Below are 17,449 nucleotides of genomic sequence, written 5' to 3' on the forward strand. Positions count from 1 at the left end.
CACTGCTTGTTTGCCACTACACCACCCTGTAAATAAACATCAGTCATCGCCTGCATTTTGGGTCCTCCTTTCCTCCAACACCACACAGCTCGCCTCGGCAGCCGTGACATACTGGCTATTAAAATTGCTTTGGTTCTCCTATTATCGACTGATTAAACCAATGACTGTAGAAAATACATTTAGACAGTCGTTGGATTGAACTATATCAAAGTTTACTTTAAGGCACAATGCTCAACGACACCTTGGTTAAGTCCCTTATCAAAACGGAGGATGGACACTTGAAATTGTAGCCTGCTAGAAAAGTTATGATGAGGGGCCCTTGCAGACAGTGAGACATTGTAATGAAAACTTAAAACCCCCACATTAATGCAATGCGAGCTCAGCTGAATTATTCAGTAGTCTCCCACTGAAAACGCTACGTCCAGATGAACAGAATCAATGTTTGGAGATTCAGTAGAGTTCTGCAGCTTCGTGCTTCTGCAGCCATGATGATAACCAGCATAACTGGGGAGGACACTGAGCCGATGAGCCAGTGCAGAGGAGGAGCCCTCATTTATCTACCCGTCAGCTTGTGCAGCTAGTTTTAAAGCTTGACTGTACTGAAAATAGCAAAAACAAATAGGATGGAAATGTTCTGACGACAATGTCAACTTTCCTCACGCGTCCTTGAGTTTAGATCTAGTGTCTCTCCTGTTTGCAAAGTTATTTTTGAATAGGAAAGTGACTTGAAAGTGTGTATTTGCCAAAAACTGGACAAATGGACATCTGTTTTTGGTCTACATCTTTTGATTTATTCAAGCTACTGTAATAAGCCCTAAAGTGAGCTCAAACGGGGACATCTGTGCCTTTCCAATGATACCTCATGTTTTTGAGTCGCCTCTACGTTCAAATAGGCAGGGCATCACAAAAAACGTTAAACTGGAAGATACTTGTTTGCTGGTTCTCAGGAGGATATGTGAAATATATGTCAAATGTATCCCTCGTGAATGATATCAAAATCTCGTTCACATTAAAAATGTCTTTTTAAAGCGTAATCTGACCAAGAGGACAGCACAAATATAACAATATAAAACATAACAATAGTTCTGTAAACATGTTTTCAGTGGCCAAAAAAGATCGGATGGGTTAAAATGTAAGTACAATAAACACAGAGTTATAAAGGTAGTGGCTGCATTGCAGCTGGTAACGGAGATAAAACACTGGGACTGGACCACAGGGCAGTTAACATCTGTAGCCTACTGCACCACACACACGAATAAATGTTGGGAAGGATGTCTGCCATCGATGCGCCGTAAATGTCGCCTTTATAACTGTTCCGTTACACCCATCCACGCACCCACCCACCTTCCACCACTCTCCTATCTCTGTGACCAGCAGCCCCCGCCCAGCCCTCTGCCAGCCCGTCAGCCCTGCACTGCCACCGGCCACGTCTCAAAACTTCGCCTTGTGCACGGCCACTACAAGAAAGTTCTCCGAGCAGCTGGTGACCGAGGGCGGCGGAGGAGGGGAGAGTTCAGAGGGCTGTGGACCGGCTCCGTTGTCAGACAGCGCGACCGACAACAAAATAAAAGGTGAGACTTTTTTCTTTCTCTTTGGTGGAATAAGAGGTAAAAAAAAAAAAAAAAAGACGAATAAACTACAACCCGCTCGCTTCTCTACGGTTACGACCCTCTTTTCTGCCCATCTTGGCGATTCTTTTACAACCATGTCAATAAATTCGTCTTTAAGACCGAGCAACGCAACAATGTAACGAAACTCCAAAGATCAGAATCCGTGACCACCCAGGTAGGCGCAGGGGACTCCATTACCCCCCGTTTATCCCCTCAGAGTTAGTTTGGTCTGTGCCGTTACACAGTCTTCTGTAATGTGATTACAAGTGCCAGCTACAAGCCTCTTCGGCCGTTTTTATTCTGTACAATATTTACCAGATTCCACGGGGTTCATTTGAAGGCAGTGAATGAATGAAGTAATTAAAAGCTGCCAATATTCATGTCACGTTTGTGCTTCACAGACAGACATTATACGGGCCACACGCTGAGCAGCAGTCTAAAATGTGAGACTCTATCTGTCGTACAGATGAATATATAGCTATTTTTTTTTTCAAAAACATCAGGTGTAAAGCTATTAAATTTGTCACACTGCCTTTCATTTAAAATTTTTCTCTTCCCCCCAATTTTGAAACAGAATTTGACATAATGTTTATATATATATAAAAGAAAGAATGGTGATGGGTACTCCTGAGGCTGAGTGTTTGAACTAACTGTAAACTTATAGAGGTAATATGAGGAAGCCTGCTCTGCTCAAGTGCCCGTGTCAATCATCCTTAAATGTGGGCTTTCCTCTATAGCGTTTCCAGTGGGTAGTTGATAAGATTACTTCAGCTGATCTGCAAACACACAAATCGCTATTCAATGGAAGAGATAACAATAATAATAGTAAGTGGATTAAGAGCACTTTGTGATAGTGACAGTGTAGAAATCCACAGCAAAAATATAAAGTTACCAAATAATGTCTGAAAAAAAAAAGATGCATCCCAGCTGACTGGTGCATGGGTACCACTGACCATTACTTATGTGTGCTTTCGTATTAGTGTTAAACTGGTTAAATATTCAAAGGGAGTGGAGATAAAAGACAAAGCAGTATTGATAACACGAAAGGGGGAATCAGTAACGGCCAAGAACAAAGCAAACCAAGAACACTGGCTTTGTTATTACGTTGTTCGTACTCTAAAGGAAACTACAATTTAATTTTTGAGAAACACATCAAGGGACTGTGACATCAGAGGAAATACTGGATGTGTCTATGAGTGTTTCAGGTTATGAGAAGAAATATGAGTCATAATGTCAAAGGTGTTTCTGACGGAGGATAGCTGAGAGACTGTTTCTATATAAGCACATGCTTAAGGAACATTTACAGAAAATAAACAAATTTTATGAGCTGATTTATTTATGATTTAGTTCAGTTCATTTCATTTTTATTTCAAACGTGAATTCACAATCATTACAAAATATCATTCCATTCTTTTGTTTGAAACGGAGTAGGCAGAAGTATACACTTATTAGTCCCTACCGCCTCAAATTTTACCTCTCATTGATTTCATTTTGTTTTAGCCTTAAATTAAACAAACAACATATGAAGCAAAAGTAAATCAAAACAAACAAACAAACAAACAAACAAACAAAACAAATAAACAAGCCCCACCACAGTATAGTTACTTTCATATAAATAAGGACTGAGTGGCAACGTTTGCAGATTCACAAATGATGAGACAAACAAACTAAAACACTATTACGAACAACATTACCGCCCTGGGTTTACCCCGTTTTCTTCATTCTTATATTTGTTAAAAATCAGTTTTTTATATTTCACTTTAAACTGGTTTATGTTGTTACTTTCTTTAATTTCTTCTGTTAGACTGTTCCATAATTTAACTCCTGCTATTGAGATAGACATTTTTAAAAGTTGTTCTAACACTTTGTATTTTAAAATTCCATTTCCCTCTTTTGCAAACACTTTATTTCTTTCTTTTCTATCTTATTTGCGCTGTTTTAAACGCCACCAAGTCTTGAAATTTAATAGCTTGCAAAAAATTGGTGGCTGGTGATTTGCTGAATATCAGCATTTATAACAGCTGATAAATGTAAATGCAAAAAGAAAGAAGAGGTGGAAAGAAAACACACATGAATCATGTTTTCAGTGTCAATGTTTGTTTCAGGTCTGCTTACAGAAGAAAACGACCAGGTCTTTACTGCACCCTGCTGTCAGAGCAGGGGAAGGAGACTGGTGTAATAGGAGGCAGGTGAAATGAGAGATTATTTTAATATTAACCAAGATTATCAACACTTTATGTTACAGTGAGTATAGTAAAAGCCTCCCAACATGTGTTAAAGTAAACAGAGCGAGAGAGAAACCAACAAAGAAAGCACTGTTGTTGGAGATTTTCAGTTGAGTCACCCCACTTGGCAACAGTTTGATAAGCAGTAAAAACCACTTCAAATATGTAAAGCTGTTGATGCAGTATGCTTGGAATACCTCCCGACTGTTGAACCTATGCTGCCAGCTTCCTCCATGCTATATTAGCTGTGCTGCTGGTAACAGGAGCAACGCTTCTGCTATGTAGAGTTATAAATGCAGAGCAACAATGAACTGAATAGGACTGAACCTGTGTCCAGTATCAGATTGTGCATCCATAGAAGGTGAACGCAGAGTTTCATAGGAGAAAACCCCCATAAAATATCCAAATATACATTTTTGAAAGCACAGACAGGGACAACGGGCACTTTTCACGGTTTTTAACATTTGGCTTCATTTTAGCTGTTTGCACTTAAGAAGTTTACTCTTTTCCACGATTGGCTGATGGGCCAAGAGCACCCACAAACTCTCCTTCAACAAACTAGGGATCTTTTGCTTGTTTGGCCAAAGTGTGAACAACTACGTCAAAAACTGAGCAAATGTTTATTTTTACTTTTCAGAAACAAGTACGGTTCAGGTTCACAAAGACTACAGAGTATGTGATAGGCCAGCTTGAAAGGCTCATTGATTTTGTTTATACACATATCGGCTCAAATCTTTTGTCATATGTTTAAGAAGCTTTTTAGAGTTGGATCTGTACACTTACAAGATACAGAGTGGTCTAAAGAGCACTCTGCAGCTCTTATATGCATTCCATTACCAACTACAAACATCAGAAAGTACAATTAAAGAATGGCCACCTTCAGGCAGACTTCATGAACAAAGCGAGTGATTTAATTTAAGTGGATTGTTGAGGTTTGGCTGACTCTGTGGTTTATTTATCCACTGATCAAGCAGCTGCAAGACACCCCGAAACAACCCTGAGAGCCTGTGTTCTTTCATGCACACAAAGCTGAGCAGGACGAGCAGCGAGTGTTTTCGAGTAGCCGCTTTGTCAGAAATGATAATCACAAGGAAAGGTTGCAGCTGGCGCAGCTCGCCATGCAGGTGCAATAATGTATGCTTCTTAGCAGACGAATATCTGGATCTCTTCGGTGTTGCAGCGCTGTAGTTCACGGTGCTGCTTGCCAGCACTGTTCTCCTCACAAAGACAGCAAAGTGTCTCCTGCACTTGGACTCACCACGCAAGGCGTCGCACAATGTCTGCACACAAGACGCTGCAGATCCATGTTTACACAAGGTGCGTGTGTATAATATCACACAGTCATAAATTATATAAATCCAGATGAAGATTGGGGTATTAAAAGCATTTACCTTTTGTTTACTTCTCCATTGTTCAGTGTGCTGTCTAATCTGTTCAAGACATAAACAGGAGAGAAAGTCTTAACATGTCAGCACCTTCATGAGTAATTAAATCTAAGAGGCGGGGTAATACCTAATGTCAAGTATGTTCTTCATGCAGCCTGATCAGGGCACTGCATTCAGATCAATTTAAAGGCTGCGTGTGCAGGCTGCTGGGATTAGTTAGTGCTAGGGAACTGTGGCAACGTTTACAGTAATGAACTGTGCTGAACTTTTGCTCAACTGTGAGGTGCACATGGTTGAACCTCACAGTTGAGCATACATTTGAGACTGTCAAAAAAATGTCTGCTCAAAAATGTTTTAGCCACTTACTTTAGCACTTGTACTGAGCATGCATGTCTTTTACAAAGAACCAGAAGCAGTCAACCATCAAGCTCAGATTACACTGTCCCCGGTATCAGTTTTCCAACATTTTATTTGATCTTTTATCTTTTTCCACGCTCATCATTGACTTTGCCCAGGTTTGGGTGAACAAAAGTGCATCTTCAGTGACATTTTGCACTCGTTAGCTGATGTGATTTTAGCAAAATTCTCTGCTCTGTGATTCCAAAGTAAATTTTGGACAACCTGCACTAATGCTTCCCAGGCTACTGATTCACTTGGCTCCGGTTTCCATTCAAACTCATCGTCAAGTATCAGTTCACAGATTTTAGAACCAACAAAAAGACCTTCATTAATTTTGGGCTTACTTTTCTGCAGAGCACACTTACTTTCTTTAATTTTATAATGAGTCGCTGTTTCTGTCCAGTCCAGCTGTCCAATACTTGGAACATAACTAAAAAAACGGGAACTTGCAAGACGAAAACAGATTTAAAATCAGTAAATGAAATTTGTCAAAGCACAGGTGAAAGAATCCCAGCAGCAAAATGCCAGTGTCATTTATCATCCTCTTGTATGGAATCATATTTATAAACTTCATTTGACTAGTGCCCTGGTCAGCTGATTCGTCTCCCTACAAACAAAACAGTTCTACTGAAGTCACAGTACAAAAGAATTTGACAATTTTGAGAATAATCTTTTTTCCCCACTGCGCCATCACACCTGATCTGCTCCACCAACACACTTGTAGCTTCATATGTGGTTTGTCCCGCTTTAGTTTCTGTGATCCCAAACTTAAGACAGATTGCCATCGCTCCTTTAATTGTGGGTTGAGAAATTCATCTCCAGTATAAATGTTCTTTATATTTCTAACAGAAATGATGTTGATCTTGGGCGGCATTCTGCAGGCTTGTCCCTGTTTATCCACTGTGTCTGTGACACTGCAGGCTCATGTTAGCATTTCAAATTAAAGGGCAGATTACAGCCTCAGGCAGTTTTGCATGTGATGGATCCATGTCACCTTATGTCTGAGTGCACAGTGCTTGCTGTTTTCAGCAGTTAAATATCATTTAACAGCATCTTTGAAAGCCAATCGGGATTTTCGTTTTTTTGACGATTCAGCACTTCAGTCTTACAATGCTAAATTGTGCAGCATCACCTCGGGGAAAGTTTCCACTTTTTCAGCTGAGCAGCCTGTTGAAATTTAAGAGAGTACAAAGTGATCTGAAACTTGACATTACCTGGCATTATTGCCTCTACATCAGATCTGCGCCCACATGCAAGTATGTGGACGCGCATTACAGTTTAAGCAAGACATTCATCCAGATATTTTAGTATTTAGTGATAGCTCAGTTAGAAAATAATACAATAAAATCCTGCCTTTCAGTACAAGTGAGTAAATATGGTTTGAAAGATTTCTTTTGCCAGTTGTCACAAGTTGTTAATTTTAAGATTTTTTTTCTGCATTTATCTGAAAGTTTAAGAGGAAGGTTACTCAACAGGTAAGGGGTTCTTATAGGGAAAGGATCAGCAGCTAACAAGACTGTAACTTTCTCAGGTTTCATCTTCTGTTATTAGCTAAATGTCGAGCTTAGCGTGTGTTTTTCGGTGGATGAATAAGTGCTTGTCTGAAAATATTTGAGGATTGAATCTTTGACTGATACTTTCATGCACCAGGGGGGGCTGGAGCCTATCCCAGCTGTCATAGGGTTGAGAGGTAGGGCATACCCTGGAATCTGAAAGAGGGCTGACACAGAGAGACACACAGCAATTCATACCTATGGGAAATTTGGAATCACTAATTAATAATTAAATAATTAAATACTAATTCCCACGAACTTTGGACTGTGTGAGGAAGCCAGAGTACCCAGAGAAGACTCACACAAACATTGAGAAAATATGCAAACTCCACACAGAAAGGCCCCAGATACACGAGTCAAACTCAGGCCCTTCTATCTGTGAGTAGCAGGTGGCTAAATGCCCTAACACCTGATAGTTTCAATAAATGAAATAGATTTTTTAAATATATCACCAAATCCCAGCAACAATCACCTCGAGGCAATTTGTATGTAAGGTAATGACTCTACATTGATACAGAGGGAAATTCCCAACAGTCAGACGACCCAGAGAAACAGAGAGAGCAGGAATACAGTGGCGTGATTAATACCTGTGTAAAGTTTCAGTGGTTAATGTGTGAGACTGAATGAATAGTGGCATTGTAAAGCGCTTTGGGTGCCTTGAAAAGCGCTAAATCCAATCCATTATTATTATTATTATTATTATTAATGTGTGATGTTTAGGTCTGATTTTTTCACCATGTTCAAAATCAGCCCATGTGATTCAAAATGTTTAAGAAGGGTGGTTCACATCAGTTACCAACTAACTAGGTAGTTATTGCCACACTAGGATTTCACTATCACTGTTTCACTATCTCGAGGGTCAAAAGTTGATTAGCTCGTGTCCCAGCCTGTTCAGACATCTTATGACATACTACCATGATTTGCTTTATCATCAGGGATCTTGCTCTTCTTCCTTCTTCCTGCACTCGGCGAAAGAAGAATGCTGCCAGTATTTTCAACTGTCATCAGGTGACAGCATTCCTGTCATAAGCCGCCGGTGAGGTGACACGCCTCACATGTTAGCATGTTGCGTGACATTGGAACATTAGGGGAGAGATCAGAGTTTTGTATAGGGTTGGTTTAAAAGTATCTAAAAAGTATCAATAGAAAGTGTCGCATTTAAAAGTAGCCAAAAGTTATAACTTTACTAAAACCATCTCATATGCAATGAAGTAACAATAAAACTGGACCCTTTATTTTCTATGAAAACACATTTAATGTAAATGAACTTTTTTCTTCTTCAATCCTTAAAAATGTACACTGAACAGCTACATAAAGGCCGCTTGCTACAGTGGCATGATGCAGGAAAAATCATTCAGTGAAGCCGTGCCAGTGTTTGCAGTTTTCTCTCTGCACTAACCCGAGCTCTCTCTGCATTCCAAACCAGCATGAAGTTCTCCTGCAGCAGCGAGGGACACAAAGTCCAACAAATGTCTCAAAATCCACCAATTAAGATGCAATCATGCTTCTAACTTGTTCTCTGGATGACAGCTTTGCTTGTAAATGTCACTGAATTCTCAGCACAGTCTTTGTTTTTAACATGTTTAGTCCAGTGGAAATGCTTCAAAGATTTCAAGATAGGCAGGAAAAAGCACAAAAGTCATTTCCATATTCTGTCAGGTCTCTCATATATGAAAATTAATCTTGTATATGAAGATTGCCCTGCAAAATTGGTTAAATTGACAAATATTGTAGAACACATCATAAATAAATAATAATAATAAAAAGCAAGCAGAATGGGAGGTGGTTCTTTGGAATTTATGTGATTTTGTAATGGAAACTGAGTCACTTAAAATAGACTGTGACGATGGATGTATACTCGTGCGTATGTGTAGAAAGAATGAGGTAAAAATGCACTGAGCTAATTACAGACACAGAAGTACAACAGGAAAAATTTGCAAGAGCGTTTTGCAATCTTATCTGCTTATCTGTTTTATCTGCACTGAAAATGAAGGTGCGAACATGAATGGGTAAAAATAAACCTGAAAAGGTAATGAATGATTCAAATACCTTTTCACAGTTTTTGCTGAGATTGTGCCGGAAGGTCTGACTGTGCTGTGTGTAGCACGTGACTTTGTCAGGTACAGTCAGTGCATGATGTGTTCCAAGTGTGAGGAGTGTATCTATCAAATGAACCTATCTTTGGTTTATTAGCTGTCAGTACACTTAATAATATTAGCAACACATTATTTACAAAGTTAGATATAAACATTATATGGGCTATAACAGATATAAGCTAGTGACTTAGTCTGACTGGCTGAGTGTCATTTGAATCCTTTTAAATTGTTGAAACTTGCTCAGCTTGTAATTTGACGCACTGACATTAGCCATAATCTTTGCAGACATCTCTATAAAATGTCTAAGGTGAGACTTTAGATGAAAACAAAACTGTAATAGAATAAGAACGCAATGGATTTCTAAGTAGTGCTCTTAAAGGATATTGCTCCACTTCTTTGACCTGAGTTCACTCTGCACTAGTTTATTGTTAGGTTCTTCATCTATGTAAAATGTTTCTTTACTCAGGGATTATGGGCTTAAAGCTCATTAAATCATCATTTCAGTATCTCAGATTATGTTTTGTCAGACACATGATAAAAGTATTTAAAATTTACTTAAACCATATTTACAAACTCATTACTTGGTTGGGACTTATTTGCCAAGAATTTCAGCACGTGTGGTGTGGCAGGGAGGCGATCACATTGTTGCACTGCTGGGGTGCCAGGTCAGGCCAGTCACACACAGTAATGATGTTTTTGAGCTGTGGGCAGGTGCTATGTCATGTTGGAAAAGGGAAGCACCATGTCCATAAAGCTTGTCAGGAGATATAAGCATGAAGTGTTCACACATCTCCTGGGAAATGCTGTGTTGGCTTTGGACTCGATGAAACACAGCAGACCAACCACCACCACCAACATAGAGGACATAGTATCTCAAACCATTCAAAAACCTGGACTCCTGTACCTAGGCGCTATGAGCCTGAAATGAAATACAAAAATCTTTGTACAGGATGTCGATGATCATTTGGGTAACTGTTGCATCGGCAGTTGTCCCCATGATTGTGGTTTTAGTGCTAAAATAGACTGAGAAATACACGCCATTCATATGCAAACTTTGAATTAAATATGCTAACACTTTGAGATAACAGATTTCTGATTTTCATGAGCCATAATCATCAAAATTAAAACAGTTTAAAATACTTCCACTATACATGTAATTTTTTTTAGCATTTAAAGCTGCACAAGGCCTCATTTACTGGAGCAAGTATAACTAGTCTCTAAGTAAAATTAATCTAATTTATTTATTATTTGAGCTTTTCATCAGATAAAAAAACTGATAACAAAAGTCATATTTTCTTAATCAATGTTGTGTCACTATTAATGTCCCAAAGTCAGCTAATTTATAAGAGCGTATGGGCTCTCTCTTCTTGACACATGCTTGATAATAATTTGCAAGAGATTTTGAGTGCTGCATAAACATGATTGTCAAATCTTGAATATGAATTTCTCTCTCTCTGTCTGTCTTGCTTTTTCATGCAGCAAAGATAAACACCTCAACACAGGACCAAAGAGAGGATTCAAACAAAGGACGACTGTCTGACAGCAGCTCACAGCCACGATGCCGCGCTACAGAGTGAACTGCAGCACCATGATGTTTCTGGTGATTTTACAGGGGGCAGGAGTAGTGCTGTTCTTTAGCTGGTACACCCAACTCAGCCCCTGTGACCCACAACCCTCCAACGCCAAAGTCCATGTTCTGCTGCTGTCATCGTGGAGATCAGGCTCATCCTTCCTGGGCCAGGTATTCAGTCAGCACCCGTCTGTCTTCTATCTTATGGAGCCTGGCTGGCATGTGTGGACCAAACTGCAGAAAAACGGTGCAAGGGTGCTTCGAATGGCAGTGAGGGATCTCTTACGGAGCGTGTTCCAGTGTGACTTCTCAGTGATGGAGTCCTACCTTCCAGAGTACCCCAATGTGTCGTCTTTGTTTATGTGGAGTCACAGTCGAGCTCTGTGCTCGCCACCAATCTGTTCTCTTACGCCACGTAATCAGTTCAGCAACCAGACTCTGTGCCTAGAGAAATGTGGTGCTGAGGGATTGCAGGGGGTAGAGCAGGCGTGTGACTCTTACTCTCACGTGGTGTACAAAGATGTGCGGCTCTTTGAACTGGAATCACTTTATCCACTTTTGCAGGACTCGAACTTAAATCTCCGCATCATCCACCTGGTCCGAGACCCACGGGCAGTTGTGCGGTCTAGGGAAGAGTCAGCCAAGGCCTTTATGAGTGATAACGCAATCGTCTTGGAACAGAAACGCATTAAGGAAGCAGAGGTACAGTATCAGGTCATGCAGGAGATTTGTCGCAGCCATGTGCGTATCAACGAGAGGGCGGTCCTGAAGCCCCCTCCGTTTCTAAAAGGCCGCTACAAATTGGTTCGCTACGAGGACATGGCACGCAATCCACTCGAGGAGATCAATGCCATGTATCAGTTTGTAGGTCTGGAGATGACCACAGAGCTGGCCACATGGATCTACAAGGTGACCCACGGAAAAGGCAAAGGCTCTATTAAAGAGGCCTTCAAGATCACGTCGAGGAGCGCTACCAACGTCTCCCAGGCTTGGCGCACCATGCTGCCATACAACAAGGTCAGACGAATCCAGGAAGTGTGTAAAGGGGCCATGTCGTTGCTCGGGTACAGGACGGTGAACAGTGAAAAGGAACAGAAGAGGCTTGACATAGATCTCCTGGTGCCACGGGAACCCTATCAGTTCAGCTGGTTGCCTGATAAAACACAGCACCCTAACAACAATTAGAACTGGAATGACAAAGACTTGTTAAAACAGGAATAAAAACAGACTTTTTAAAGAATGGACTACTCAAAGGACCGGATAACGGTACCACCCTGCCCTGGTTCTCCTGGTTTGGAGGCCGAAGTGGGGACACCAATAATACCAAAACTGAAACCATTAACTCTGGGGTAAACCAAGGTCAAAAGCAAGAAATCAAACTAATCAAAACTAGGTCTGGTGTCAGCTGCTGTCAGGGGATGTATGGAGACACAGTTTTTGAAGTGGCCAGTTGACAGTGGGGGCCAATCAGCAGATGCCATTTTGAAGCCAGCCCAAAACAGCTCACCCAATCAGACAAGGGACATGTATAGTCTCTTAAAGGCACAGACCACACACAAAAACAGTCCACAGACTCACTGACAAAACAATTTATGACAAAACGATGTAACATAACCAAAATCCTGATTTATGATGTGCCACATTAAACACACAGAGCCGGCCATTGGCCGTTGCATGCCACATTGTTTTAAGCATATGCATCAAACCATTGTCTCCTGAAGGCTTGATTCATGATGATGATGATGCTATTTGATGCTTTCTAGTGGCTACTCTTGCTCTTCAAATCCCTTATGTGCACCTCAAGGACAACCAAGACGCATAGAACAAATAAATACAAATGTTTCCTATGCAAAGTCTTTAATGGTGCAACACGATGCATAAATACTGACCAGCCTCCAAGTATCACCAGCACCTGATGTGTTAACGCACTAACAGCACTTAGAACTGAAGGGCTACTCATTTGGCACCTCACATACTTTTCTCATGCTGATAGTGTGAGAAAAGTTAAGAAGCTGCAGAGAGCCGTGAGAAAATGCATTAGCACAATGAAACGCACCTACCCTCTCTTAGCAATGTGCATGTTATTAATACGGTACAGCCAGGAAACTCACTAACTGGACTCAAGCTTAATTCATCCCGCAGTAAAAAGTAATGGGCGGAAATCACCAGACACCCTGCAGTATAAAAAAACAGGTATTGACAAAAAATCATGGTTTTTTTGCTCCAAAATGAGTCAAGCACGCCAACGCTGTTACTAAAACCTGCCATAAATGTTGCTTTAAGATGGAGTCAGTCTCCTGTTACTCTGCAAATGAATGTCTGACACATCAAAATATATTGATGTAACTGACAAAAGTCTCACAGCATGGGATAGATTATCTGTTCCTTCTCAGACCTGCTCTCAGCTCAGAACTAACAGCGTTATTTTGCATCCTGGCTCCATTTAAGTGCCTGAGAATTTAAACATTATTTTTTTTGCTCCCACTTGAAACTCCTCACTTCCACAGTGTATTGTAGCTATGAAGGTATACATTCATGAAGGAGTGGAATTAACATGTTTACTTAAACTGGATAAAAGTGCTCAGTGTCATTATTTACATTTGTTTACGGGATCTGTCTGTTTTATTGATTAATACTTGATTACACTGAAATGTCTTTTAATGAGTAGCAAATGTTAAATCACGTTGATTTATATCTTTACAGTAAGAGAAAAAGGATAAATGAACTACTGTTAATCGTGTTTAGGGTGCTTTGTAGTAAAAAATGTACATTAATTTTTTTTAATGCATAAAAAATTGTCATGGTTTTTTTTTTTTAAAGATGGACTTCAGCTATAACTTGGTGTGAGTTTTGTGTTTCATATATGACTTAGTGTTCTGATTGAAACAATATCTTCACTTGTACATTTTTGGAAACTTGCTATGAAGTACAGAAGTGTTTTACATCATGGAGTAAAATACATAACAAAATATTGTTTATTTGAGATGATATGTACTCTGATTTAAGGTTTATTTCATCAATGGGAACTTTAAATGGGTTATTCTACTCATTAAAACACTGGTTAGAATCTCTTTTGCACTGGTTTGGGTCTCTTTTCCATAAGCAAAGATAAAATCTTAAATACACAGACTCAAGATCTCAAAAGGAAACTAGTGCTCTCCAGTTTGAAGGGATGGGCGGTCCAGCAAGCTCAAAGCAGAGCAAAGAGTAGTGGAAAAATTAGAGGCATATTTTGACGTGAAACTGAACATGCGTTGGAGAATACCACCACTAATCATGTGACCATAGAGCCCTGTACTAGGAAGCATGTTCTCAGAAGAGTAAAGAATAAAAATAGTACCGTTCACAATACATAAACAACATAGTTAAAATAAAAGGTCACAGCCGGACACTGTCAGGGCCTAACATTTACTGTGAGATGCAAAAATTTACACATGGGTTACTCTGTTTCAAAACAGCCAACGTTCAGAACATTTGCTGTTCGACTGTCTCTGTTTTACGTTCATGGTAGAAAATGTGAAATGGCTGTTTAAAATATTAAAAACAATTTCAAGCTGTCCTGGAAAGTTGCATATTTGAGCACAAATAATTAAAATAACTTTCTTATTTATTTAATATTTCATTACAATACAAAATTAAGGATATAGAATACTTTTCAACAAGAAAATGGCATTTATTGTAAATAAAATGCCATTTTCATTCACTTGTTGATTCTAGTAACCATGGCAGGTTATCTTTGACAGTCTTTGAGATATTCATGTTCAATCATTGTAGAAGATTTCACTATGCAAAAAAGGCCTGAAAGCGGCTCAGAAGACCCTTGAAAAACATATGGATCTGAGAGTATTTGATTTTGCAAGATTGTGCAAGAGAATGTGAGAATGCTAGTTGAATAAATGTACATTTCACCATATTGTTGTTCACATAGGAATCTGGTTTAACACGAGAACAACTGACAGGAGTCAGCAAAAGGTCCCCTGTCACTGGTGGGTGTCTTTTTGGGTTTTTAACACTTTGCCTGGAAACAGGTGTAACAAGTATATTCTGGCATGGTGACGGATGTACGTACCTGCTAAAGAAAGTGGAGTTGCATACAGTCTCACAGAGAATGGTTTCCTGAAGTGTTCTGAAACATTCTATGGCAGCAGGGTTTAAGTCTGAGGAAGAAGGAGCTCTGCTACCTCGGTACTGTGGAGTGGAGCGAGTGCAATCGATTGTCCATCATTCAGTGGCGCTCATCGACTCAAACCTCCAGATTCTGGCAAAAGAATGGTTCCAGCTTCGTTGATCCTGCTGATGCTGTCCACGAAGTATTGAATGGATTTTGAAATTTGTTTCCATACCCTACCATCAGGGCAACACTTCACACTTTCATTTCACAACTTGATAACACAATGTCCTTACAAAACAGTTTTCATTGTCCTATAGCCTGAAATCTTACATCAAGCATCCGTACCAGGGGCGTCAAACTTCTGGCCCGCAATACCATTAAGCTCCTTTTCCATTAGTACCTACTTGGATTGACCCACCACGACTTGACTCGGATCCATTTGTTTTCCATTACAATCGAGTGCTACCTAATGTGTGTGGTCTTCGTCATAGCAATGCTGACGAGGGTCCTGTGACATAATTAGTATGTGACATGAATGCTACAACAAAGGTGGATGTCGAGGCAACGATGTAACTGTTGCTCAGTCTGTGGTTTTTTGTGAGACTGGATGAACAGAGCATTGTTTTTGTAGCCATTTTCCTCGTTGCTGGATTTCAGAAATAGCAGCTTTGATTTTTGTGAATAACCCACTGAGTGATACCACTGACCAGCCAATTGGTGGCACGCACTCTGGGTATGATGTCATATTTTAGTACCTGCTTGAATTGCTTGGAACCCCAGCTGAGCAGTTACTATTCTGTTATATATAACTGGTCTGCAAGATAATTTCATATGTCAGCTATAAATGACCCTTTGGTATTTGCATGTAACTGGCCTGCATGATATGCCCATGGAAGTAAAGTCCCACATGGATTCTCAGCAGGGCTGAAGATTCGGCTCCCACATACAGTTCAGTATTGAATATTACATAAAATAAACTCTATAAAAAGTGTCTTTGAATGGCAGATATGCAGAAATGTGTGCACTTCACAAAGAGCCATGGCTTAGTGTCCGAGAGTCTAAATGAGTCTCACGGGCCTGAAAGTGCACTAGAAGCTAATTATAATTACAATTTATAATTCTTAACTTTGATCTGATGCTCACCACAAACAGACACCAGCAGAAATTTTGGACTTTGGACAGCAAATTTCAGGACAATTATGACATAATCTTTCAGAAAACGAGCTTAACAATGCCAAGTCACTTAAAATATTAATTGACTCAGATGACTCTCTGATTCTGAGAATCAACTTTGCTGCCCTTTGAAATCATTGGAGGATAACAGCACTGTGGTTGCAGATAAGTATTTCTAATAATCGCCAAACTGCCTATAATTATTATTTTTTATTATTTTAATTATTTGGTCTTTTGCAGAATGATACCTAGACTACCTAGACCTTTGTCATATCAGACAAAGAAAAGCAGATGTTGATAAGTCAGCATATCTGCTTGTAAAATAGCTGAAATAATTAAGTGATTATCAAAACATGCATTGTCTTCCACCAATCATCCCTCTTGATAAAAGACAGCACATTAAATGTTGTTACAGAAAGTATAACCGGTATAATGGGAAGCTTCAGAAAGTCAGGGGTGTTGAGTGTTTAAGTGTGTGCGGGTTGCAAAAACAATGAAAAACCTGTCAAATCCTCTCTTACAGTGACACGCAGCTTGTTCTGCTACATGCTCTTGTTTGGTGACGTACCACAAACTTGGACAGTCTTTCCAGTTGTTTTGCAATTTCGATGTGAGCTCATGCTTTAACGGTAACTGCAAAACCTGATGAATGACTTCTTTGTAGCTGCACATGACGCATTGTTTCTTCACTCACCTTTTTCACTCGCTGCGTGTTTTTACGCCTCTCTTTACGCATTTAATCATTGGTTATTCACCTCTGCCTCTCTTTCACCGTGTCTTTGTCCTGTTTTCATCCACTCACCCCCAACGGCAGTAAGTGGCATTTTTGCTGGTCTAGTTCATAAGATCTGCTGCAGACCTCGGAGAAAATATTAATCATCGCTTATAAGAACTCACAAATGTCACCGAGTTCCTTAAGGGAAATTGCCAGAATTCTCGGAATGGACGTGAAAGTACAAAGAAATGGGGGGGGAGGAAAATATATATATATATATATATATATATATATATATATATATATATATATATATATATATATATATATATATATATATATATATATATATATATATATATTTGTTTTTTTGTGTTATCGTGGCTGCTACGTTTGCATGTCCAATGTCTTGTTTTGCGTGTGTGTGTGTGTGTGTGTGTGTGTGTGTGTGTGTGTGTGTGTGTGTGTGTGTGATGTCTTACTCATATTGTTAAATAACGAACAGGATTCACAAGGTTATATATAAATTAAAGACATTACCTGTTCTTTATCTTTATGACTTGTAGGCTATCTTTATGATATTGTACCTACAATTTAATCAATCCAGCCCTT

At 39.6% G+C, this 17,449-nt stretch overlaps 1 protein-coding gene across 2 annotated transcripts; it reads left to right on the forward strand.

The window, feature by feature from the left end:
* Positions 1-1,354: 1,354 nt before the first annotated feature.
* chst6 (carbohydrate sulfotransferase 6) lies at positions 1,355-14,308 on the forward strand. 2 transcript variants are annotated; one of them, XM_080875141.1, is made up of 3 exons: positions 1,355-1,571; positions 8,108-8,208; positions 10,748-14,308. In XM_080875141.1, exon 3 carries the CDS (start codon positions 10,827-10,829, stop codon positions 12,021-12,023), a length of 1,197 nt encoding a protein of 398 aa, XP_080731267.1. In that variant the 5' UTR covers positions 1,355-1,571; positions 8,108-8,208; positions 10,748-10,826; the 3' UTR covers positions 12,024-14,308. The 2 variants fall into 2 exon arrangements, with proteins under 2 accessions (XP_080731267.1, XP_080731266.1); XM_080875140.1 differs by lacking the exon at positions 8,108-8,208 and having other exon boundaries at positions 1,357-1,571; positions 10,748-14,307.
* The last annotated feature ends 3,141 nt before the right edge of the window (positions 14,309-17,449 follow it).

The sequence above is a fragment of the Rhamphochromis sp. 'chilingali' genome, assembly GCF_963969265.1.
Source record: "Rhamphochromis sp. 'chilingali' genome assembly, chromosome: 2".
Lineage (NCBI taxonomy): Eukaryota > Metazoa > Chordata > Actinopteri > Cichliformes > Cichlidae > Rhamphochromis > Rhamphochromis sp. 'chilingali'.

Bases quoted from the DNA above. Each gene is read 5' to 3' on its own strand.
- chst6 (XM_080875141.1), top strand. From the start codon at position 10,827: ATGCCGCGCTACAGAGTGAACTGCAGCACCATGATGTTTCTGGTGATT.